The sequence below is a fragment of the Pelobates fuscus genome, chromosome 8, assembly GCF_036172605.1.
Source record: "Pelobates fuscus isolate aPelFus1 chromosome 8, aPelFus1.pri, whole genome shotgun sequence".
NCBI lineage: Eukaryota > Metazoa > Chordata > Amphibia > Anura > Pelobatidae > Pelobates > Pelobates fuscus.
In genome coordinates this window covers 176,212,524-176,238,841 of record NC_086324.1, presented here as the reverse complement: position 1 = coordinate 176,238,841, position 26,318 = coordinate 176,212,524, and the positions used below count along the sequence as shown (strand labels likewise).

The 26,318-nt window shown below is 41.8% G+C and overlaps 2 protein-coding genes across 3 annotated transcripts in view; both read right to left on the bottom strand.

Annotated features, from left to right (window-relative positions):
• Positions 1-14,360, bottom strand: part of LOC134571058 (uncharacterized) — a 29,730-nt gene extending 15,370 nt beyond the window's left edge. Inside the window, exons 1-3 of one of the 2 annotated variants that reach the window (XM_063429103.1) lie at positions 14,337-14,360; positions 8,805-9,100; positions 3,312-3,566 (exon numbers count right to left, since the gene is read on the bottom strand). In XM_063429103.1, the coding sequence (XP_063285173.1) occupies positions 3,312-3,566; positions 8,805-9,090 (541 nt within the window). In that variant the 5' untranslated portion in view covers positions 9,091-9,100; positions 14,337-14,360. Of the gene's footprint in view, positions 1-3,311; positions 3,567-8,804; positions 9,101-14,288; positions 14,311-14,336 lie in introns of those variants that run through there. The other variant, XM_063429102.1, reaches the window with a different exon arrangement.
• Positions 14,361-19,825: 5,465 nt separating this feature from the next.
• LOC134571057 (olfactory receptor 5AR1-like) lies at positions 19,826-20,870 on the bottom strand. The gene has a single exon (XM_063429101.1). The coding sequence runs from the start codon at positions 20,847-20,849 to the stop codon at positions 19,899-19,901; it is 951 nt and encodes a 316-aa protein (XP_063285171.1). The 5' UTR covers positions 20,850-20,870; the 3' UTR covers positions 19,826-19,898.
• Positions 20,871-26,318: the final 5,448 nt, after the last annotated feature.

Sequence of the window (26,318 nt, the reverse complement as noted above, 5' to 3'; positions counted from 1 at the left end):
CTCCCTGTTTCTTTATCCCCTCCCCCTCCCTCCCTGTTTCTTTATACCCCCTCCCTCCCTGTTTCTTTATCCCCCCTCCCTCCCTGTTTCTTTATCCCCCCCTCTCTCCCTATTTCTTTATCCCCCCTCTCTCCCTGTTTCTTTATCCCCCCTCCCTTGCTGTTTCTTTATCCCCCTCCCTCCCTGTTTCTTTATCCCCCCTCCCTGTTTCTTTATCCCCCCTCCCTCCCTGTTTCTTTATCCCCCCCTCCCTCCCTGTTTCTTTATCACCCCCCCTGTTTCTTTATCCCCCCTCCCTCCCTGTTTCTTTACCCCCCCTCCCTGTTTCTTTATTCCCCCCCTCCCTCCCTGTTTCTTTATCCCCCCCCTCCCTCCCTGTTTCTTTATCACCCCCCTCCCTGTTTCTTTTGTCACCCCCCCTCCCTCCCTGTTTCTTTATCACACACCCCCTCCCTCCCTGTTTCTTTATCACCCTCCCTCCCTGTTTCTTTATCACCCCCCCCTGTTTCTTTATTCCCCCCCTGTTTCTTTCTGACCCCCTTCCTCCCTGTTTCTTTCTCCCCCCCTCCCTCTTTCTTTCTCCCCCCCACCCCCTCCCTCCCTCCCTGTTTCTTTCTTCCCCCCTCCCCTACCTGTGTTGTAGCGTGGCCGAGCTCTGTACTGTCCGCGGGTACAGGGAGCTTTTGTTTCCTGTACCCGGCGGACTAACAGGAAGTGCACACTCAGTGTTCACTTCCTTTTAGTCCGGCCGGGTACAGGATACAGATGCTCCCTGTACCGGCGGACTATACAGGGCTCGGCCACGCTACATAGAGGGAGTGACAGGAGGGAGCGCTGAGCGCTTCCCTCCTGTCAGCCCCTCTCCTCTGGCTGCGCCCGGGTGGTGCGCCCTCATGGACGCACCAGCCCGGGCAGAGCTGCAGCCGCCTGAGGCTCTCTGCAGAGCGCTCGGGCGGCTGCAGCAAAAGGGGGGCCGGCGGAGCTGGGGGGGATTTCCCCATTACCTGTCCCCCCCGCATGATTTGCTGGGGGGGATGCGTCCCCCCCATCCCCCCCGGTTCCTACGCCCATGTGCGTATCTAGATGATATTGCCGTCTACAGCCGCACATGGGGAGACAATCTGGGTCATGTGTCCAGGGTACTCAAACGAATTCACCGCGCCGGGCTCACATTGAAACCCGACAAATGTCACGTAGGCATGGCTGAGGTACAGTATCTCGGCCACAGGGTGGGCTCCGGTAGACAGCGTCCAGAGCCAGCTAAGGTAGAGGCCATAGCTAACTGGCCCCAACCTCGTACCAAAACCCAGGTACTAGCCTTCTTAGGGACGGCCGGTTATTATAGAAAGTTTGTCCCAGAGTACAGCGCCCTGGCCAAACCCCTCACCGACCTTACCAAAAAGGCCCTTCCCAAACAGGTCTCCTGGACCCCAGAGTGCACGGACGCTTTCCAGAAGCTTAAAGCGGCATTGAGTGAGGCTCCTGTGTTGGCAGCACCCGACTACACTAAACAATTTCTTGTACACACAGATGCCTCCATGTTTGGGCTGGGAGCCGTGCTAAGCCAAGTGGGAGCAGACGGCATGGAACACCCGGTGGCATACCTCAGCCGTAAACTTTTACCCCGAGAAGTCAGCTATGCCACCGTGGAAAAAGAATGCTTGGCCCTCGTGTGGGCACTCAAGAAGCTTCAGCCCTATTTGTATGGGTGGGCATTTACCCTTATGAATGACCACAACCCCCTGGTATGTCTTAACCGGGTAGCTGGAGACAATCCCAGGCTATTACGGTGGAGCCTAGCCCTTCAACCCTATAATTTTACTATGCAGTACCGGCCCGGCAAACAAAATGGTAATGCGGATGGCCTGTCACGCCAGACCGAACTGGACTCCTAACAATCTACTTTTCTCGGACATCCCCAAGCCAACCCGACAGGGTCTAGGCGGGTATGCCGACCTATGGACTTATAGGGGAGCAGTGTGAAGGAATGACTCTATTATCCGGTATTTCTGCCTATTTCGTGCTGTTTCTGTTTATTTTCATTCGGCAGATGGGACTGCCGAACAAAGACCACCCCTGGCTCACTTAACTTCAAAGCCGGCATCACTTTCACCCTCTATGTGTGCGGTCAGCGTTCGTACTGCCGAACGCCACGTGGCAGTGAAAACCGCGGCCATCTTTTTTTCGTCAAACAAAGGCAGCGGGACTTGGTCGTTGAGTGTCTGGAACTAAAATCGGACACTCGACTTCCCGAACACCGGTCTCAATCATACGAACGCTGGAACTATTGATACCGATTAGCTAGAAGAGCGCTATTCGGTACAAATGTGCACACGAATGAGGGGAACAATCGCTGCTAGGAGCCAGGGGAATTCATTCGGTACTTTTATTCGTTTTCTCCCTTTTTCTAAAGTGACCGGCAAAACCACACGAACCTCTGGAACTATTTTGGGCAGCCCACCCACAGTGAACCGGTCACAAAGGACTTCCATGCATTTTTGCGAACCCCTGAACCGATCTGGGTGAAATTTGGATATGTTGGTCACCCAGATCGGGGCTATCGGGGGACATAGGATTTGTGGGGATACCCCATGTAAAAAGGGGTGTTCCAGAAATTGGGGAAAACAGTGCTTTTTCAGCCTGGAGATAATTAGGTTGTTACTGTATCAGACCTGATTATCTCCAGGACTAGGGGAGGGAACTATCTGTTTGTGTTCGGTGTGTTTTATATTTTTAACGTACAGGATTGGATAAATGTTACTCCTCCCTGTGGGTTGTCCCCTTGCATGGGGACCTGCATAAAAAGCCATGTATGTGAATAAAAGTTAGTTCTACTTGTATCCTGATCCTGGACTCTGACTGTTATTTGGAATTCGTATGCTTTACCAAGGGAATTATCTTGTGAAGCTGTTTGTATGTCGTATGGATTTCGTGGCCTGTAACTACCGAACAGAGGTCTCTCTACACTAGATTCAGACCGTTCGGGAGGAAACTACCGAAAGAGCGTTGTCTATACTTGGTTTCCTTACAATTCCCCTTTATGTTTTCATATAAAGCCAATCTCTAACTGACTAGAGTCTCTCGTATACTATAAATAATATGTTTCAGGTTATTCCGGTATACAGTGAGCAATGTACATGACTGATAACGTATTCCAAAATATTAAGCTGAATAAAATACGTCCCTCTTGGAATCACTGCTACCGGCAGTACTCCTGAACAGTAAGTGGTGATGGTCATTTTGGAATGTGGAGCAATCTCATTAAAACATAGAGAAATGACTTTTAGTTTTCTAATCTGGCTTTAACGAACCTGCGATGATGTCTTTAATCTGAGCCCTCTTCTTTGACATTGATCTGTGCTCCTCTTGCAGTCGTGGTGATATGGGATCCTCACTCCATTCTTGATTTGAACTGTTTAGGTTACATGACTCCTTCTCCATTTCACTGATAAGAAACAGCTCACACGCTTTATCTTTAATATCATACTGTTCACGTAAGATTTTATCTTTTTTATTCTGGCTGTTGTCCTCTAAATCATCCATTAGGACGATGACATTTTTCTTCCCTACAGAAGAGCAATCAATTAATGCCATCATTGTATGTCAGCCCTCTACAACCACAAGAGTATACTATGCATAAGAATATTTCATTACTCAGAATAATTGTGTGGATTATAAAGCGTGGGATAGAGAGTATATACTGGCGCTAAAATTCCAAAAATTCCAAAAAATCCAATCCAATATGGAACAATTACCAACAGAGCAGCTATAACACCTAAATGTAATCTTTCTTATTTACATCAACATATAATCCAACAAAACATAAATGAAGGTGTAGCGCTACATACATGTATAGGAGTTGTACCAGAGAGTATTCGTATAGGTGACAATTCCACAAAGAATCCCAGAGTATACCTATAATTATAGAAATCTCTGATAGTGTGATAATGTATGTACTTTATGATTTTATGTTACTAAATAGTCAATACACTCACATTCTCCTGACCTTAACACCTAAGCTCAGGGATAAACGCTAGTAGGTCCGTAGAGGCGACCTTCCCCTTCTTTGGATTATGCAGTCTTCTACCGTCTCTTCTATACCTTGAACAAAATGTATATATGGTGCAATATTGCGGATTACAAAATATTTGTGCACACTTGAATTAATATGTACTCACAAACGTAGAGCCTCTCCGTTCGGCTCTGTCACAGCACTGAGTGTAGTATAGGGACTACACGCCCATAAGCAGGAACCAACAGCCCAAAATAAGTACAATTGTATAAAATATACACTTTATTAAATTAATAGTGAAAAACAAATAAAATTAATACTTAAAATGTCTCTATAGGGCATATGGTCTTCACTGGAGCTTCCCCAGAACGCGTTTCACCGTAGTTCCAACGGCTTCCTCAGCTGGAGGCTGCATAATCCAAAGAAGGGGAAGGTCGCCTCTACGGACCTACTAGCATTTATCCCTGAGCTTAGGTGTTAAGCTCAGGAGAATGTGAGTGTATTGACTATTTAGTAACATAAAATCATAAAGTACATACATTATCACACTATCAGAGATTTCTATAATTATAGGTACACTCTGGGATTCTTTGTGGAATTGTCACCAATACGAATACTCTCTGGTACAACTCCTATACATGTATGTAGCGCTACACCTTCATTTATGTTTTGTTGGATTATAAAGCGTGTCTGTGGATAATAATGTGTGTCTGTGGATAATAATGTGTGTCTGTTGATTATAAAGTGTGTATGTGGATAATAATGTGTGTCTGTGGATAATAATGTGTGTCTGTGGATTATAAAGTGTGTATGTGGATAATAATGTGTGTCTGTGGATTATAAAGTGTTTATGTGGATAATAATGTGTGTCTGTGGATAATAATGTGTGTCTGTGGATTATAAAGTGTGTATGTGGATAATAATGTGTGTCTGTGGATAATAATGTGTGTCTGTGGATTATAAAGTGTGTATGTGGATAATAATGTGTGTCTGTGGATAATAATGTGTGCCTGTGGATTATAAAGTGTGTATGTGGATAATAATGTGTGTCTGTGGATAATAATGTGTGTATGTGGATTATAAAGTGTGTATGTGGATAATAATGTGTGTCTGTGGATTATAAAGTGTGTATGTGGATAATAATGTGTGTCTGTGGATTATAAAGTGTGTATGTGGATAATAATGTGTGTCTGTGGATTATAAAGTGTGTATGTGGATAATAATGTGTGTCTGTGGATAATAATGTGTGTCTGTGGATAATAATGGGTGTCTGTGGATTATAAAGTGTGTATGTGGATAATAATGTGTGTCTGTGGATAATAATGTGTGTCTGTGGATTATAAAGTGTGTATGTGGATAATAATGTGTGTCTGTGGATAATAATGTGTGTCTGTGGATAATAATGTGTGTCTGTGGATTATAAAGTGTGTATGTGGATAATAATGTGTGTCTGTGGATAATAATGTGTGTCTGTGGATTATAAAGTGTGTATGTGGATAATAATGTGTGTCTGTGGATTATAAAGTGTTTATGTGGATAATAATGTGTGTCTGTGGATAATAATGTGTGTCTGTGGATAATAATGTGTGTCTGTTGATTATAAAGTGTGTATGTGGATAATAATGTGTGTCTGTGGATAATAATGTGTGTCTGTTGATTATAAAGTGTGTATGTGGATAATAATGTGTGTCTGTGGATAATAATGTGTGTCTGTGGATTATAAAGTGTGTATGTGGATAATAATGTGTGTCTGTGGATTATAAAGTGTTTATGTGGATAATAATGTGTGTCTGTGGATAATAATGTGTGTCTGTGGATTATAAAGTGTGTATGTGGATAATAATGTGTGTCTGTGGATAATAATGTGTGTCTGTGGATTATAAAGTGTGTATGTGGATAATAATGTGTGTCTGTGGATAATAATGTGTGCCTGTGGATTATAAAGTGTGTATGTGGATAATAATGTGTGTCTGTGGATAATAATGTGTGTATGTGGATTATAAAGTGTGTATGTGGATAATAATGTGTGTCTGTGGATTATAAAGTGTGTATGTGGATAATAATGTGTGTCTGTGGATTATAAAGTGTGTATGTGGATAATAATGTGTGTCTGTGGATTATAAAGTGTGTATGTGGATAATAATGTGTGTCTGTGGATAATAATGTGTGTCTGTGGATAATAATGGGTGTCTGTGGATTATAAAGTGTGTATGTGGATAATAATGTGTGTCTGTGGATAATAATGTGTGTCTGTGGATTATAAAGTGTGTATGTGGATAATAATGTGTGTCTGTGGATAATAATGTGTGTCTGTGGATAATAATGTGTGTCTGTGGATTATAAAGTGTGTATGTGGATAATAATGTGTGTCTGTGGATAATAATGTGTGTCTGTGGATTATAAAGTGTGTATGTGGATAATAATGTGTGTCTGTGGATTATAAAGTGTTTATGTGGATAATAATGTGTGTCTGTGGATAATAATGTGTGTCTGTGGATTATAAAGTGTTTATGTGGATAATAATGTGTGTCTGTGGATAATAATGTGTGTCTGTGGATTATAAAGTGTGTATGTGGATAATAATGTGTGTCTGTGGATAATAATGTGTGCCTGTGGATTATAAAGTGTGTCTGTGGATAATAATGTGTGTCTGTGGATTATAAAGTGTGTATGTGGATAATAATGTGTGTCTGTGGATTATAAAGTGTGTATGTGGATAATAATGTGTGTCTGTGGATTATAAAGTGTGTATGTGGATAATAATGTGTGTCTGTGGATTATAAAGTGTGTATGTGGATAATAATGTGTGTCTGTGGATAATAATGTGTGTCTGTGGATAATAATGGGTGTCTGTGGATTATAAAGTGTGTATGTGGATAATAATGTGTGTCTGTGGATAATAATGTGTGTCTGTGGATTATAAAGTGTGTATGTGGATAATAATGTGTGTATGTGGATTATAAAGTGTGTATGTGGATAATAATGTGTGTCTGTGGATAATAATGTGTGTCTGTGGATACTAATGTGTGTCTGTGGATTATAAAGTGTGTATGTGGATAATAATGTGTGTCTGTGGATAATAATGTGTGTCTGTGGATTATAAAGTGTTTATGTGGATAATAATGTGTGTCTGTGGATAATAATGTGTGTCTGTGGATTATAAAGTGTGTATGTGGATAATAATGTGTGTCTGTGGATAATAATGTGTGCCTGTGGATTATAAAGTGTGTCTGTGGATAATAATGTGTGTCTGTGGATTATAAAGTGTGTATGTGGATAATAATGTGTGTCTGTGGATTATAAAGTGTGTATGTGGATAATAATGTGTGTCTGTGGATTATAAAGTGTGTATGTGGATAATAATGTGTGTCTGTGGATTATAAAGTGTGTATGTGGATAATAATGTGTGTCTGTGGATAATAATGTGTGTCTGTGGATAATAATGGGTGTCTGTGGATTATAAAGTGTGTATGTGGATAATAATGTGTGTCTGTGGATAATAATGTGTGTCTGTGGATTATAAAGTGTGTATGTGGATAATAATGTGTGTATGTGGATTATAAAGTGTGTATGTGGATAATAATGTGTGTCTGTGGATAATAATGTGTGTCTGTGGATACTAATGTGTGTCTGTGGATTATAAAGTGTGTATGTGGATAATAATGTGTGTCTGTGGATTATAAAATTTGTATGTGGATAATAATGTGTGTCTGTGGATTATAAAGTGTGTATGTGGATAATAATGTGTGTCTGTGGATAATAAAGTGTGTATGTGGATAATAATGTGTGTCTGTGGATAATAATGTGTGTCTGTGGATTATAAAGTGTGTATGTGGATAATAATGTGTGTCTGAGGATAATAATGTGTGTCTGTGGATTATAAAGTGTGTATGTGGATAATAATGTGTATCTGTGGATAATAATGTGTGTCTGTGGATAATAATGTGTGTCTGTGGATAATAATGTGTGTCTGTGGATTATAAAGTGTGTATGTGGATAATAATGTGTGTCTGTGGATAATAATGTGTGTCTGTGGATTATAATGTGTGTCTGTGGATTATAATGTGTATCTGTGAATAATAATTTGTGCCTGTAGATTATAAAGTGTGTCTGTGGAAATTCATAGAGATCTGGTACATACAAGACTTTAACGTACACCATGAGACTAACACGGAACTAACATAGAATAGCCACAGTAATATGTCCTTGTTCCTAGTCTGTTGGAGGTTGGGGGTAAACTGAAATGATATTTTGGTATTTGCATTCCAATGAAATTAGTATAACATGGTTATAGAATGCAGGACCATGAGATGAGTTATATATCCAACTGCAAACTGTAGAGGCTTGATAAGGAAATTGCAAGTTTTAGACAAAAATAGCCGTAAATATTAGAACCATTCGCCATCTGAGCAATTCGTACACAATGTCTATTTGTAGTAAAATCTGCAATAGACACATTAACCTTCAAACAAGACTGAAAATGTTGATCTAATTTTAGATTTTAGCAGAGGACCACATTTTCTAATGATTTGTGGAAATTTATAGCAATATTTCTTATCACCATTTTAAATCTCTGCTTCGAGTGAACTATTCCTGCAACGAAGAAATTACAAATAATTCCCATTTGACTCCTGAATCAGTTGACATTCTTTCAGCTTTTTTGCCACTTACTTCATTACAAAGTGACGTCTCTACTATTCATTTTTATTAGAGAAGTTGACATTTATAGTTGGAAATCTATCTTCAGAAAACATTTGGTTGATCCATAATGAGGGGGAGGTTTTCATCTCACCATATTGGTTATGGAGGTCTTCCAACTCCTCGTCATAGAGAGAGTCCGTTACATTTGTGACATTCAGTCGGCCCCTCTTCTGTGTGTGATACAGAATGGCAAAGGAGAAGTTGCGTAACTCAGACAGAAAATTGCTGCGAATGTTAGATATGTAGACTGATCGAACTTCATCAACAACACTATTGAAAAACTGTGACAGCAGTAATTTAACCAGCCAGACATAATTGACATCTCCATCTCTTGAGAATATCCCAACCGCGTGTTTGCTGTGTTTAGTGATTGCCATGTTCTATACCCTGAGAAAATAAAAAGGAAATGGCTATTAGAAGATTAGAAAGACCTTTATTTACAAACCACTTCTAGTTATTTAACCCCTTAAGGACTGAGCCAAATGTACACGTTGTGATCAAAACAAAACGTAAACAAAAACTGGAATTTGCGCTACATGTCTGTCCAACCGTAATTCACCTCTTTCATATTAAATGCACCCACCCTTATTATATATCATTTTATTCAGAGGAAACAGGACTTTCATTTAACATCAAATATTTAGGTATAAAACATAATTTAATATAAATAAAATGTTAACAAAAATAAGAAGGGGAAAATAAGAATTTAAAAAAAATAATTTAGTTCTACATGACATTCTAACTGTCAATTTCATAATACTGTTTGCTTTTACTGCAATAAAATACACATATTTGTATTCAGCAATGTCTCACATGTAAAACAGTACCCCCTATGTTCAGGTTTACACCGTGTTTTGGGAAGTTACAGGGTCAAATATGGCATGTTACAGTTTTCAGTTTTTTCACATTGAAATTTGCCAGATTGGTTACGTTGCCTTTGAGACCGTATGGTAGCCCAGGAATGAGAATTACCCCCATGATGGCATACCATTTGCAAAAGTAGACAACCCAAGGTATTGGAAATTGGGTATGTTCAGTCTTTTTTAGTAGCCACTTGGTCACAAACACTGGCCAAATTTAGTGTTAATATTTGTTTGTGTGTGAAAAATGCAAAAAACTAATTTGAACGCCAATTTTGGCCAGTGTTTGTGACTAAGTGGCTATTAAAAACGGCAGGACATACACAATTTGCAATACCTTGGGATATCTACTTTTGCAAATGGTATGTCATCATGGGGTTGATTCTCATTCCTGGGCTACCGTACGGTCTTAAAGGCAACGTAACCAATCTGGCAAATTTCAATGTGAAAAAACTGAAACGCAAGCTTAATATTTGACTTTGTATCTTATGAAAACACCATAAAACCTGTACATGGGGGGTACTTTTATACTCAGGAGACTTCGCTGAAAACAAATCTTAGTGTTTCAAAACAGTAAAACGTATCACAACAATTATATCATCCGTGTAAGTGCCATTTGGGTGTGAAAAATGAAAAAAAAATCACTTTCACTGACAATATCGTTGTTGTAATACATTTTACTATTTTAAAACACTAAGATTTGTGTTCTACAATGTCTTCTGAGTAAAACATGTACCCCCCATGTACAGGTTTATGGTGTCTTGGAAAGTTACAGGGTTAAATATAGTGCTAGCAACTTAAATTCCCTGGACTTTTGGCCTGGGTTGTCAGCCAGGTCCCCCAAATTGTAATTAATAAAATGACCTAATTATGTAAAAATATTACATAAATATATACGTAGAATTATTATATTATAATGTTATAATGTTATTATGTTAATCTTTATGAAATGCTCATAAAGACTGCTCTGGAATCTCATTGAAATTCAAATGAAGTCAAAAGATATCCTAAACAAAGTAGGTACTACTTTGTCTTATGTTAAATTCTAGAGTTGACAAAACATGTGTAACGGACCGTTTCACTTACAAGAGGATAAAACCCAGTTTAGGCGATAATCCCCTTTTCCATAGACCAGCAGCTACTGCAAGCACCAATCTCCCAGACTGCAAACTGTACAAATCTTCCAACTCCCGAACTGGAAACACACGAACCCTGGAATAGCTGAACAGGAAAAGCATATAATCCGCTTACACTCCTGGCAGTCAGCATACAATCCAATTCCCCCAAAAACGAGACGACACATCGGTTTGAGGGTCAAGCAGAATCTCAGGTCTGGAACACCCAGCCTGCTTTTTATTACAGTTGTGCACATACAGGACACACCCAGGGGGAGGCATAAAACATCCAATCAAGTAACAGTACAACCCACACATCCCCTCCCCTCAGATAAGCAATTAACATAATTACTACATACAGTAAAAATACAGTTTCCACACATACTCTGTAACTTTAAAACCATACATCACATTCACATAAAAATACATATCCACAATCAATCCATTCAGGGGAACAACATATTAAAAAATGGCATGAATTAGACCAGGGGTTCAAAAGTTAGTAAAAGTATCTTTTGTTCCCCCTGGCTGGCAGTATTTTAATCTGGTCACACAGTAAAAGTAAAAACATCCCCACAATGCATCCTGGTTTCCTCCCTTCTGCCCTGGAGATAATTGGAGAAGTAATCCAATTATCTCCCAGGTCAAAGACAAAACTCCATTACACATGTGGGGACCTAAATACAGGATTATGTTTTAAAATATATAAAGTTACTTTTCATACATTAAACACAGACATGTAACATATCCCCAGATAGCTGGAATCTGAGCGCACAAAACTACCGAATAGCGCGCAGATCCTATTCACACAGTACAATTGCCATGGAGCTAAAGTCTTTCCCATAGTCTTTCATTATATGAATAGGCTCCATGGTATAGCTATCTGGGGTATCACATTCCCATAAAGTCTGGTCCATAGTCCAAAGGCAAGAGGCGGGCAATCAGCTCCCTCCAAGGACACGTGGCGAGGTTGGTTTCGCCACTCCCAAATGTAAGTTTTACAGGGCAATATAGTCCAGGGCCCTAGTCGCAGGGGAGGAGGCAGACAAGCAGGCCTCTCCAGGACAAAGTGGCGAAGGGCACTTCGTCACAACATGATAAAAAGCATAGCTACCATGTGTGAGAGGCAGGGCCGGTGTCACCTGTCGGGCGAACTAATCATGGTATATTTCCTGGTGGGTTCCCCCTGTCTGGGTCCCCATCTCTGGGCGAGCAGCTCTTGAGCCGCCCCCCGCACCAGCACAGAAAGTGGGGGCGCTTAGAGGATCCCTGTCACAGGGGGCAAGGAGGAGGTCATCTGGCCACCTCAGGGCACCTCCGAAGCTCTGCTAGGTAAGGTGGAGCAGGCGCCTGCTCTGCCAAGAAATACTGGAGAAATGAGCGGACGAGAGGGGGACAGGAGTCAGGCTGCTCTATTGTGGTTGGTGAGGAAGGCTGCTCTTGCAGCTTCCCACTCCTCCCTCGCGCGCCCTCTGTGATGCCGGGAGCCGGAATATGACGTCATTCCAGCCCCGGCATACTAAACAACACGCTGGAGGAATGAGGAGCTGCCCCACACTGGACCTCAGGGAGGTAGGGAGGCTGGATGTCTGAGTCTCTGTGTCAGTGAGTGTGTGTGTCAGTCTGTGTCTGTCTGTCAGTGAGTGTTTTAATGTCAGTGAGTGTCTGTGTGTGTCAGTGAGTGTCTGCCTGTGTGTGTGTTTGTCAGGGAGTGTCTGTGTGTGTGTGTGTCTGTGAGTGAGTGTATGTATGTCAGTGAGTGTCTGTCTGTATGTGTGTCTGTCAGTGGGTGAGTGTATGTCTGTCAGTGAGTGTCTGTCTGTGTGTCTGTCAGTGAGTGTGTGTATGTCTGTCAGTGAGTGAGTGTATGTCTGTCAGTGAGTGTCTGTGTATGTCTGTCAATGAGTGTCTGTGTGTGTGTCTGTCAGTGAGTGTGTGTGTCTCTCAGCGAATGTGTGTGTGTATGTCTGTCAGTGAGTGAGTGAGTGACATGAGGGGGCGGCAAAATGCACCATGCACACACACACACCTTGCACACACACACCATGCACGCACACCAGGCACACACACACACACACCATGCACACACACACACCTTGCGCGCACACACACACACCAGGCACACACACCATGCACACATACACACAATGCACACACACACACACCATGCACACACACACACACACACACACACCAGGCACACACACCATGCACACATACACACGATGCACACACACACACACCATGCACACACACACCAGGCACACACACCATGCACACATACACACGATGCACACACACACACCATGCACACACGCACACACACACACCATGCACACACACACCAGGCACACACACCATGCACACATACACACACACACTATCACTCTCTCTCACACCAGGGGAGGAGGGCAAGTAATCTTCACTGGGCTTAGGGCAGAAAGAACCCTTCATCCATCACTGGGTATCGGTACAAGGGCTGAATCTGCTCTGACTGCCGCTCAGGATCTCCAGGAGGATTTACTACTTTAAACTGAGAATTCTCTAACATAACTCAAATTTAAACGTAATCAATAAAAATACAGATACAGAGACTCTTAATCTGGTGGACGTTTAGCCAGCGTGGCAAATCCTTTTCTGTCTTAGTTTCCATAAAGGACGGGCATTGGTTTATGAAAAATGACTTAAATAATAAATACAAGAAATACATTCAGTTAAACAAGTTCTGAAGTTTGATCAGTAAGTGGATATAGCAGAGGAGCGGTCAGGAAATAGAGATTTTATGGTTTTATTCACTCAATGATTAAACATCCTGGAGCTCGGTGTTCAGGAAGTGCAGGTATTTCACATATTAGTATTAAGATTCATTCTACAGAGAAGTTTGAAAAGTTGTGAAATTGTCACAGAAAGCAATATTATGTTTTTACTGATTGCTCAATGTTAGTCATTCTTTGTATGAATTATTGTTACAGCTCTCACACTGTCTACAGCCAACCAAACCTGTCTGTCTGTCCTCATGGCTGTCTGTCTCACACAATATACAGTGATACAGTATATCCATTACCTGTCCGTCTCACAATATACAGTGATACAGTGTATCTGTTATCTGTCTCATACAATATACAGTGATACAGTGTATCTGTCATCTGTCCATCTCACAATATACAGTGATACAGTGTATCTGTTATCTGTCTCACACAATATACAGTGATACAGTGTATCTGTCATCTGTCCATCTCACAATATACAGTGATACAGTGTATCTGTCATCTGTCCGTCTCACAATATACAGTGATACAGTGTATCCATTACCTGTCCGTCTCACAATATACAGTGATACAGTGTATCCATTACCTGTCCGTCTCACAATATACAGTGATACAGTATATCCATTACCTGTCCGTCTCACAATATACAGTGATACAGTGTATCTGTTATCTGTCCATCTCACAATATACAGTGATACAGTGTATCTGTTATCTGTCCATCTCACAAAGTATATAGTGATATGGAGTATACACTACCTGTTCGAACTCTTGCCTGTCCATCTCACACAATATGTACAGATACTGTAGGTACAATACCTGTTGGCATACATACCTGTCTGTTTGTCTCACGCTATTTAGAGGAATATGCAGTATACGTTACCTGTAAAGCCTGCCTGTCTTTCTGTCGACTGTGTGTTTGATAGTGACCTTTGTCCTCGCCACACCCAGAGCTGTTCTGAGATAGTCACCAGGAAATAACTGTCTGTTAAATGAACAGAAACAGAAAGGTTTTGACAGACTTGGCAAAATCTCCAATGTTTCCAATATTATCCAAAGATGTTCAGGCGCACAACTGCTATCAATGCAGCTTTGTATTGGGAAGAAATACACAGGAAATGTTTGGATCTCACAATGAGACCTTTGTCAAGTTTAACAGGAGACTGAAATGTTGTTTGTGTGTTCCTTTACCCAATAAAAAAAGTGTGAACGTGTATGTAGTTAATAATCAGTTAATATCCGGGAAACTGTGGATTCTTCTGTTATTTATCAGAGTGAGAACTATTAAGAAAAGGATAAGATCCTATAACTGCCCTCCAACCTCAGGCTCAACTGTTTAACTGAACATTAGACTTGGGTACGTACCACGCTGGTCAAATAGCTGTTGTAAGACAGGAAACCATACAGAGGCAGATGGATAGATGGATGATGGATAGATAACTAAAATTACAGGGAGTGCAGAATTATTAGGCAAATGAGTATTTTGACCACATCATCCTCTTTATGCATGTTGTCTTACTCCAAGCTGTATAGGCTCGAAAGCCTACTACCAATTAAGCATATTAGGTGATGTGCATCTCTGTAATGAGAAGGGGTGTGGTCTAATGACATCAACACCCTATATCAGGTGTGCATAATTATTAGGCAACTTCCTTTCCTTTGGCAAAATGGGTCAAAAGAAGGACTTGACAGGCTCAGAAAAGTCAAAAATAGTGAGATATCTTGCAGAGGGATGCAGCACTCTTAAAATTGCAAAGCTTCTGAAGCGTGATCATCGAACAATCAAGCGTTTCATTCAAAATAGTCAACAGGGTCGCAAGAAGCGTGTGGAGAAACCAAGGCACAAAATAACTGCCCATGAACTGAGAAAAGTCAAGCGTGCAGCTGCCAAGATGCCACTTGCCACCAGTTTGGCCATATTTCAGAGCTGCAACATCACTGGAGTGCCCAAAAGCACAAGGTGTGCAATACTCAGAGACATGGCCAAGGTAAGAAAGGCTGAAAGACGACCACCACTGAACAAGACACACAAGCTGAAATGTCAAGACTGGGCCAAGAAATATCTCAAGACTGATTTTTCTAAGGTTTTATGGACTGATGAAATGAGAGTGAGTCTTGATGGGCCAGATGGATGGGCCCGTGGCTGGATTGGTAAAGGGCAGAGAGCTCCAGTCCGACTCAGACGCCAGCAAGGTGGAGGTGGAGTACTGGTTTGGGCTGGTATCATCAAAGATGAGCTTGTGGGGCCTTTTCGGGTTGAGGATGGAGTCAAGCTCAACTCCCAGTCCTACTGCCAGTTTCTGGAAGACACTTTCTTCAAGCAGTGGTACAGGAAGAAGTCTGCATCCTTCAAGAAAAACATGATTTTCATGCAGGACAATGCTCCATCACACGCGTCCAAGTACTCCACAGCGTGGCTGGCAAGAAAGGGTATAAAAGAAGAAAATCTAATGACATGGCCTCCTTGTTCACCTGATCTGAACCCCATTGAGAACCTGTGGTCCATCATCAAATGTGAGATTTACAAGGAGGGAAAACAGTACACCTCTCTGAACAGTGTCTGGGAGGCTGTGGTTGCTGCTGCACGCAATGTTGATGGTGAACAGATCAAAACACTGACAGAATCCATGGATGGCAGGCTTTTGAGTGTCCTTGCAAAGAAAGGTGGCTATATTGGTCACTGATTTGTTTTTGTTATGTTTTTGGATGTCAGAAATGTATATTTGTGAATGTTGAGATGTTATATTGGTTTCACTGGTAAAAATAAATAATTGAAATGGGTATATATTTGTTTTTTGTTAAGTTGCCTAATAATTATGCACAGTAATAGTCACCTGCACACACAGATATCCCCCTAAAATAGCTATAACTAAAAACAAACTAAAAACTACTTCCAAAAATATTCAGCTTTGATATTAATGAGTTTTTTGGGTTCATTGAGAACATGGTTGTTGTTCAATAATAAAATTAATCCTCAAAAATACAACTTGCCTAATATTTCTGCACTCCCTGTATAGATGGACAATAGACCAGCGGTTCCCAAAGTGCGCGCCGTGGTGCCCTGGGGCGCTGTGACTGGCATACAGTGGTGCAGAGAAATGTTTCCCATCGGGTGACCCGTGCACATCAGTGTGTCAAGATGTACGTCTGTGTATGTGCATCTGTGTGTCAGGGTGTACATCAGTGTGTGTGTGTCAGTGTGTGTATCTGTATGCCATTTCATTTTGAATACTGCAGCCTTTAACCCCTTAAGGACCAAACTTCTGGAATAAAAGGGAATCATGACGTGTCAGACATGTCATGTGTCCTTAAGGGGTTAAAGACCCAGACCACCCATTCCAGCAACATGAAGGCCATTTAATTCTGAAAACTGCAGCCTTAAAAGGTACAAACAGATGCAGAACATATTCAACTGGATTTCTTTCATTTTGTTACTAGATTATTACTTTACTATAATGATACTACCATTGTTACATATAGTTTACTACTGTAGTATTTTCTACTTACTGTTACGTGTAGTTATTAATAATCTGTCTCTTAGAATTTTGGATAGCAAATATTTATGTCCTTTGAACTATAAAGCAATCTCTTCCAGATGTTTGGAACCACACCAATCACCTCCTCATTCCCTTAACATGCTATCAGCTGCTGCAGTTATACCATTAACTCTCTCTGTCATCACATACAAATCCATCTGCTACCTTTTGTCTCATCTCCCCAGTCTAACCTTTAGATTGTAAGCTCACAGGCAGGGCCCTCTACCTGTTGTAACGGTCTGTTCTTATTGTGTTTGTCTTTTTCCCAATTGAACAACGCCACGGAATTTGTTGGCACTTTATAAATAATAAAGTAATAAATAATAAATAAATAAATGGTATGTGCATGTGTCAGTGTTTGTGTGTGTTTAGGGTGTGCATTTGTATGTGTGTGTGTATATGTCTGTGCATGCGTATGTTAAGGTGTTTGCATGTGTCAGTGTGTGTAAAATTATTTACAAACACACCCCTTCCCTCAAACACAAATACTGCACACAAATGTACATCTGCATTTAAAAGTGAACATTACATCCAAACACACCACTGCTAACAAACGCAGACATTACATCCAAACACACCACTGCTAACAAACGCAGACATTACATCCAAACACACCACTGCTAACAAACGCAGACATTACATCCAAACACACCACTGCTAACAAACGCAGACATTACATCCAAACACACCACTGCTAACAAACGCAGACATTAAATGCAAACACACCACTGCTAACAAACGCAGACATTACATGCAAACACACCTGTATTAAATCACTAAAATGAATTAACTTCATTTAAACCCTAACAATGTACATTATAATAAAGCGTCAGTATATGCCGCAGCGTTGTACAGACCTAAACCTAAAACTTTGTTTTGACTAGGGTGCCTTGGACCTCGATGTCCTAATGGACCTCTCTCTTACAATCCAGGATAGATGGCAAGGCTGAACTTCATTATCTACATTCATCACATTGTAATGACCCTAAGTACAGTATGTGGCGAAACAGCTGCCTGTTCGGGAAACTCCCTTGTCTTTTACATTTGTTTTCCCTATATGTTCGTTTATTTGGACTGCTCCCCGTTCGGGAGTGCTCCCGTGAAGGGAATTCATTCATCTCCCGAACGGAGACCACCCCATTACCTCATTTAGAATGTTAGGTAAGAATATTCACACCTCACAACACAAGTGTCCAAACCGCAAACTACACGGGAAACAATTAATGAGTGCTTCCCTGGGTGGCCGCCATTCATACAGGTGAATGCCACCAGAGGGAGCATTCGTGGATTGTTTCCTGCCTCGTTCTTCAACCGAACAAGGGCCTCCCATTAGAATGTTCCCACCAATTAATCAGAATGTTTGCACTCGCAACAAAGGTGTGATACTGCAAGGGAAGTAATTAATGAGTGCTTCCCACGGTGGCTGTTGCTCGTTTAGGCGAACGCCGGCCAGGGGGAGCATTCATACCCTGAAAGGAGACACTTCCCTTGTCTGGGTTTCACACCAGGACCTCGTGAATGGAGACTAGTTGAGCGAGGGACCGGGGCGAGGGTCCCTGAGATTGGTGTGGGCACTTTTGGGGCACTGGCGAGTTTGGCGGGCTCTCATTAGCCTGAGGGACAAAGAGACTAGCTCTTTTCCCGTGGGTGTGCTTTTCCGTGCCTAGAGGGGAAAGGTACGGTCCCTTTTTTCCCTCAGACTCCCAGGCACAGAGGCTCTTGGGAAGAAGACCCCTGGCGGTTGGTGTGGGGAACCCTGGGGATTTAGTGGCGGGTCCCTGCGTTGGGACCCCAAGTTGGGGGAGGATCTTGGAGTGGGTCCTTGTTTATGTCTGTGGTCAACCCCTTGCATGGGGTTATGCATAAAAGCTGTGTGTGGCCAATAAAATTATGTTGTACCTCCAGGACTGTGTATCATTCAGTGACTGATTGGGAAATGGGTCGCTTTATACTGTAACTCAGGGCTGCCCAACAGGTAGATCCCCAAATGTTGTAGAACTACAACTCCCATGATGCTTTTTCATACTTTCAATATCCTACTTTTTTTTTTTCTATGGACCATAGGGGCTCAATCTTGTGTGTGGACTACTGTACTTATATTGTGAGATATTGTCTATGATTGGGAAACGTTCAGCACCAGGATTTAAACCCCTTCAACCATATGATTTCAGGATTCCCATCTATACATTAAGAATCTACCTGATACCAACGATACCATGAAACTTGGGGTTGCGGAATCGCCTGTGGTTGGGATTTTGCATCTCATCCACATTTTTATGTTTCACCACTGTATACCCCCTGAGACCACCACATTTACACAAACCGTGACAATGACACAATGAGGCTTTATTTTTACTTTACAACCCTTTGCTTTTTATTTTAAAATATGACAAATCCGCTGATCTTTAATTGAAAGATACTTTGTGTTGGATTCTCATAGCAGAATAGCAGTTAACTCTGCTCACTGAATAGCGATTTCTAACTTGAAGTCTATGGGAAAGCTGCTATTCAGTGAGCAGAGTAAACCCTAACTCAACCAAGACAGTTCAGCTCTTAGCGTGGGTAGAGCTAAAACATGGAGGGAATAATTCTCAGAAATATACATCAACAGGACTTTTACACTCAAAAAAATCACAAAGAATCTTTTAAAATGCTAACATTTATTTCACACATATAAAGGAAAGGCCAGGACATAATACAAAAATAGGAATTAAAAAAAAAAAGCAATAATTTACTTTACTGGTGGTAGAAACATTGACATCTAATTTTACTGGTACTTTCTCAAACTACTTGGGTAAGACCCCAGTATATCAGCTTTAGGTGATAAGGGAAGGACTTGGATTTAAGGTGATAATAGCTACAGGTCATTTGATTTACAATATTTAATGATCACCCTCTGATACGGCTGTTTAGAAAGCATTGACTTTCACACCCCTCATACCATACAATGTTTTTAATAAGGCCTCCTTTAGATCCTTGTTCCTCCAACTATAAATCAAAGGGTTTAACAATGGGGTAACAACTGTGTAAACAACAGACACAAGACGATCACCCGAAAAATAAGTACTGGGTGTAGGACGAAAGTAAGTAAAGAGCAGTGTACTACAAAATATGATGACCACTGTCAAATGTGATGTACAGGTGGAGAAGGCTTTCAATTTCCCTTCCCTGGTTTTAATTCCCAAAACAGTACGAAATATTTGGATATATGGGACAAATATCATCCCAAGAGCCCCTGACCCCATGAAGGTTCCAACAACAAACATTACCAGGACATTAATAAATGTATTAGTGCAAGAAAGCAAGAACAACTGGGGTAAGTCACAGAAGAAGCCATAAATTGTGTTGGGTCCACAGAAGGCCAGCTTTTTTGTACAAATGGTATGAATCATGGAGGTGAGGAAGCCAAAGGACCAAGCTGCAGATGCCAATTTGGCACAGAACTTGGGGTGCATTATTTGAATGTAATGCAATGGCTGGCAGATAGCGATATACCTGTCGTAGGACATTGCTGCCAACAAGTACAGCTCGATGCAGGTGAAGGAGAAGAAAAAGAAGAACTGGGTGATACAGTTGGAGAGGCTGATGGTTTTGTTCCTAGAGAAGAAATCATAAAGCATCCGAGGTGAGGTAGTAGAGGAATAAAAAACATCGACACAAGCAAGATTACTGAGGAAAAGGTACATGGGTGTGTGGAGGTGGGAATCAGAGAAGATCAGGAGAAGAATGAGGAGGTTGCCAGTCAGGGTCATGGTATATATCAGGAGGAAGAGCAGGAAGAGTGGAAGCTGAACACTTTGGATCTCAGATAATCCAAGAAACAGAAATTCAAACTCCTTGGTTTGATTTATTGACCACATGTTTGCTTTGGGAACAGTAGGTGCAATATCAGGTTTTCATTAGTAGATACACGGTGTACAATAATACGCATGTATTGTGAAAACAGATCGACAACTTGCACCTGTTAATGAAATGTGATATTAAAGAGTTACTGAACTTTTTAAACAAACTTTACTTGCTTGCAAATGTCTTAAAAATGAATAAGACCATGTGTTTTTAATAAAGAAGATGCCATTATCTTTTCCCGTGCTGTTATGTATATTCTTCACCAGACAGGTGGAAATGGTAACTGGCCCCACAAAAGTCAGACATTACACTTAACGGCACGGATCACTTACAGGAAAATAATGGGAAACGAGACATTCTCGTTGCCGGGCCACTAATATTGATTGTGTGAAGGTGTGCGTGAATGATAGCAATTCATAGCCAAAGCTGACATTTGTGAGCCGTGCAGGAGAAAAACGCTGTGTGTAATAAAAATAAAAAAATAAATCAATTTCCGTATTTATACATCCTTGATGTTTGACAAGAATATGTATAATTCTAAGAAAGTAACTCTCATTCAGTCCCAAGACAAGTAATATATCTATGGAAGACAGTAAGTTTGATTTACCTAAAGGTAAGAACTTCTAAGGAACAGAACAGATTGTTATTATGTCCTGATATGTAAAACCATAGAATTCTAAGAGGGTGGACTTTCCTTTTCCCATATATATATATATATATATCAATTTTGAATATTTAAAGAAAATAAATCTTAAAAAGTTATTTACTAACGTCTGAATTATCAGGAATTCAAGGTGACTTCAATGTGAATTTCAAATTTAGGGCCAAAATATAAAAAATAGAAGCATAGCTGACATGGACAAATTGTCAACTACCGGTACTTTGACCTTAAATATAAAATTCACTTTGAATTTGCTGTGGAATAAGCTGGAACTATGAATGATAGAATAATATTAATACAATAACTATTAATAGGATCTTTCTCTCGCTGATAAATCAAGTTCTACAATTTAAGTGAAAGTTTTATTACACAAATGATAATATGTCTGACGAGGAAACCTGGCTGAGCTTGAAAGCTTGCACTCAAAATCTATTATCTTAAATCTGCAGAGCTTCCACAGCTCAATCGGTTTGTCTTATTACCTTCACAAAAAGGAGTGTAAAAATATAACCGTAATTAGCTCAGCGTTTTCTTTTTACGTGTGGGGTAAATGAGATCAGAATGAGAACTGGAGTTTATAGATGACAAAGTCTGCCAACGTTTACAGAAAACCAGTGATAATAATAACACAAAAAAGGAAGGTCTTCAGGAAGTAAACATATAGAATGTTCTGTCTTGGAAGAAGATCTGCTCTAGAATTTGCATATGTAAAAGGTGAGTCGATCAAGCATGTGTGAAAGATTAGAAACAAAGAGTTAAGGGCTTTATTCAATAAATAAAAACACTTTAACAGTCAGTATTTTGTAATGTTCAAGCAGTACTTACCATAGGCTTAATAATTTGGTGGTAAATTAAATATATTTTCCATTATTCGATGATGCATAATGTTGTTGTTGTTGTTGTTTAGTCGTTCAGTCGTGTCCGACTCTCTGTGACCATATGGACCATAGCACGCCAGGTACATCTGTCAGTCACTGCCCCTCTGAGTTCCAACAACTTCAACTTCAATATTCTCGGGACAGTGTACATTTTATCATGGAATTCCTGTGAAAAGGGAGGTAACGTCACATTGTATTTTTGAGCTCTGCAGATGTACAGAGACAATCCATGGTGGGAAGCTGATATCTCGTATTAATGAAGGTCAGAATATATCATCGTATTAGTCATCTGGATTGAAAGTCGCCTATAAATTCATCTCCTGCGCAGCTTTGGGACCTCATTATTTATTATCTTACTGGAAATCGTTCAATACTCCTGGGGTTACCAGCCTTAAGAGCTTTCGGCTAATTAGGAAATTGGGATTTGGAGACAAAGTAAAGAAAACAAATAAAAACTACAATGGTCTTTACTGGCCCATGGGAAGACACACTGGAGACAGAATGAATGGTCGTGCTAAAACAGTGACGGCACTAAGTAAACTTATTAAAAAATATATATATATATATATATTTTATTTCAGAAGCATCTTAGACATTGTTTGCTATTGAAGAAATATTATTTGAAGGGACACTGTAGGCACCCAGACCCCTTAAGTTCATTGAGGTGGTCTGGATGCTGTGCCCCTTTTGAACTTAGTGCTGCAATGTAAAACATTGAGTTCCAGAGAACTGTAATGTTTACCACCTACTGGACAGCCACTGGAGGACTTCCGGAATCTAAACAGACTTTTGGTCCATTATCTGATGCTGGACCTCCTCACAGACCTCCAGTGTCAGATTTTCACCATAGGAAAGCATTGAATATGATGTCGGCGGGGGAGGAGTGTGGGCGGAGCCTGACCCAGCGCCGAGGGACATCGGCACTGGGTTCAGGTAAGTGGCTGAAGGGGTTTTAACCCTATAGTGCCAGGAAAATGGCTTTGTTTTCCTGGCACTATAGGATCCCTTTAACAACCTATAAAGATTCCAGACACTGAGTATTATAGTGTGTAACGGAACCGCTGGCACCCGACCGGGTACCTTCCATTGATGGATGCTCCTAGTGCTTTCCGAGGACTCCAAGCACTCTGCCCGACACCATAACCACTGCAGACTCCACGAACCGCCGCAGCTTGGTTGGGGTCTCGCCGTCTCCACCCACTCTGGACCCAAGACCAGGGTCCAGCTTCCAGTAGGTCGAACTCTCCGAATTCCAGAGAGCAGGAACGGGAACAAGCTCTTGGCAGAGCTTAGTGATTTTACCCTGGGGAGTATAGTGATTATAGCAATCCCCAGAGTGTAGTTCTCCAATCCCCCAAACATGAGCCGAAACTTCATGAAGGTCCAAGATGATCTCTCTTTTTAATGACCATACACTGGCTTTTATGCAAGTCCCCATGCAAGGGGACATCCCACAGGGTGGGACACAATACAACCAATCATTTACAGGCAAACCGTTAAAACACACCCAGCACAAACATACAATCCCTCCCCTCTGCCTGTGATATAATCACTGAACACAATGGGTTAATGTAATTTATCACAGGCAGGAAAAATACACTTTTATTACATACACTGTAACTTTAAAAATGTGCATCATATTCACATATATTCTATATAATTATATACATATTCTGAATCAGCATACTTTAAATATAAACATAACCAAAATTCAGCCAATTCCATCCAGGGGTTGAAAAGTTAGCTGGAGGTCCCTTTATGACCGACCGTAAGCACATTTTCCTGCCCAAAACAGTTCCATAGATTTGGGCTGTGCGGTCGGTCTATTTCAGGCTGAAAAAATTACGCCGAATGGGACTTAGTCTCTGCGGCTGCAAAATTATTGTGGGAGAAGGTTAGGCTTAGCGGCGCTTGCGGAACTGTGTAGCCGATTTCAGTTCCATGAATTTGGCTCCACACACCGCTGACCGCATTGAATGAAAAAAGATGTCTGCCGCCACGTGTCGGTTTGCACGAACTGCGGCCACCCAGCGTTCGGCAAATTACCTACAGCAGGCTCCCAGCCTGGGAGGTAAATTGCCTGCACACTTCTAGTTCTGGGTGGTCCGCCTGTGCAGTGAATGGCTCGGTAAGCCCCAATTACCGAACCATAAGGGAAAAAGCCATTTAAAGTTATTTCCAAAGTCTGGGGACACCGTCTTAAAGGAGCAGTGTCCCAAACAAGTCTGGGGACACTGGGGACACCGTCTTAAAGGGGCAGTGTCCCAAACAAGTCTGGGGACACTGGGGACACCGTCTTAAAGGGGCAGTGTCCCAAACAAGTCTGGGGACACTGGGGACATAGTCTTAAAGGGGCCTTGTCTCAAATAGGCCTGGGGACACAGATTTAAAGGGACATTGTCGCACAAAGTCTGAATGTGTCCCCAGATGGTTCTTAAAGGGCCAGCATGTTCCAGTACAAGTCCATAAGCCACAATGCAGTTCTTAAAGGGCCAGCAGCAGCACAATATAAATCCATTAGCCCAAATAATGTTTGAGAAGGGCCATAGTCATGAGGCAGGAGGCTGGCAATCAGGCTCCTCCAAGAGCCAAGGGGAAAGGGCAGCTTGTCACCAAAAAATCCAGTGACAAAAGGCATTTCGTCACATAGTGTAAATAGATTATTTAGATATTTTACATGAAATTAATGAGTTGTGTCACCGGTTGCTCAAGGACACAATCACAAAGCACTTTGGATGTTTTCTGTTCATCTTTATTTCCCCTTTTTCACCAGCAAGACCATACAAAAATCCAATGTCAGATGGTAGAGAATCCTCTTAATTATTTAAACTTTCTGTTTAAACTCCCACCTACAGGAGACTCTGAATGAACATTGGAGGCTGTTCCCTGGCCCTCAGCTTACCCTGCCTCCTACAGGAGACTCTGAATGAACATTGGAGGCTGTTCCCTGGCCTTCAGCTTACACTGCCACAGACAGGAGACTCTGAATGAACATTGGAGGCTGTTCCCTGGCCCTCAGCTTACACTGCCACCTACAGGCAACTTTGAATGAACATCGGAGGCTGCTCCCTGGCCCTCAGCTTACACTACCACCTACAGGAGACTCTGAATGAACATCGGAGGCTGTTTCCTGGCTCTCAGCTTACCCTGCCTCCTACAGGAGACTCTGAATGAACATTGGAGGCTGTTCCCTGGCCCTCAGCTTACACTGCCACCTACAAGAGACTCTGAATGAACATCGGAGGCTGTTCCCTGGCCCTCAGCTTACACTGCCACCTACCGGAGACACTGAATGAACATCGGAGGCTGTTCCCTGGCCCTCAGCTTACACTGCCACCTACAGGAGACTCTGATTGAACATCGGAACCTGTTCCCTGGCCCTCAGCTTACACTGCCACCTACAGGAGACTCTGATTGAACATTGGAGGCTGTTCCCTGGCCCTCAGCTTACACTGCCACTTACAGGAGACTCTGAATGAACATTGGAGGCTGATTCCTGGCCCTCAGCTTACACTGCAACCTACAGGAGACTCTGAATGAACATCAGAAGCTGATTCCTGGCCCTCAGCTTACACTGCCACCTACAAGAGACACTGGATTTAAAAAATCGGAGGCTGTTCCCTGGCCCTCAGCTTACACTGCCACCTACAGGAGACTCTGAATGAACATCGGAGGCTGTTCCCTGGCCCTCAGCTTACACTGCCACCTACAGGAGACTCTGAATGAACATGAGAGGCTGTTCCCTGGCCCTCAGCTTACACTGACACCTACAAGAGACTCTGAATGAACATCGGAGGCTGTTCCCTGGCCCTCAGCTTACACTGCCACCTACAGGAGACTCTGAATGAACATGAGAGGCTGTTCCCTGGCCCTCAGCTTACACTGCCACCTACAGGAGACTCTGAATGAACATCGGAGGCTGTTCCCTGGCCCTCAGCTTACAC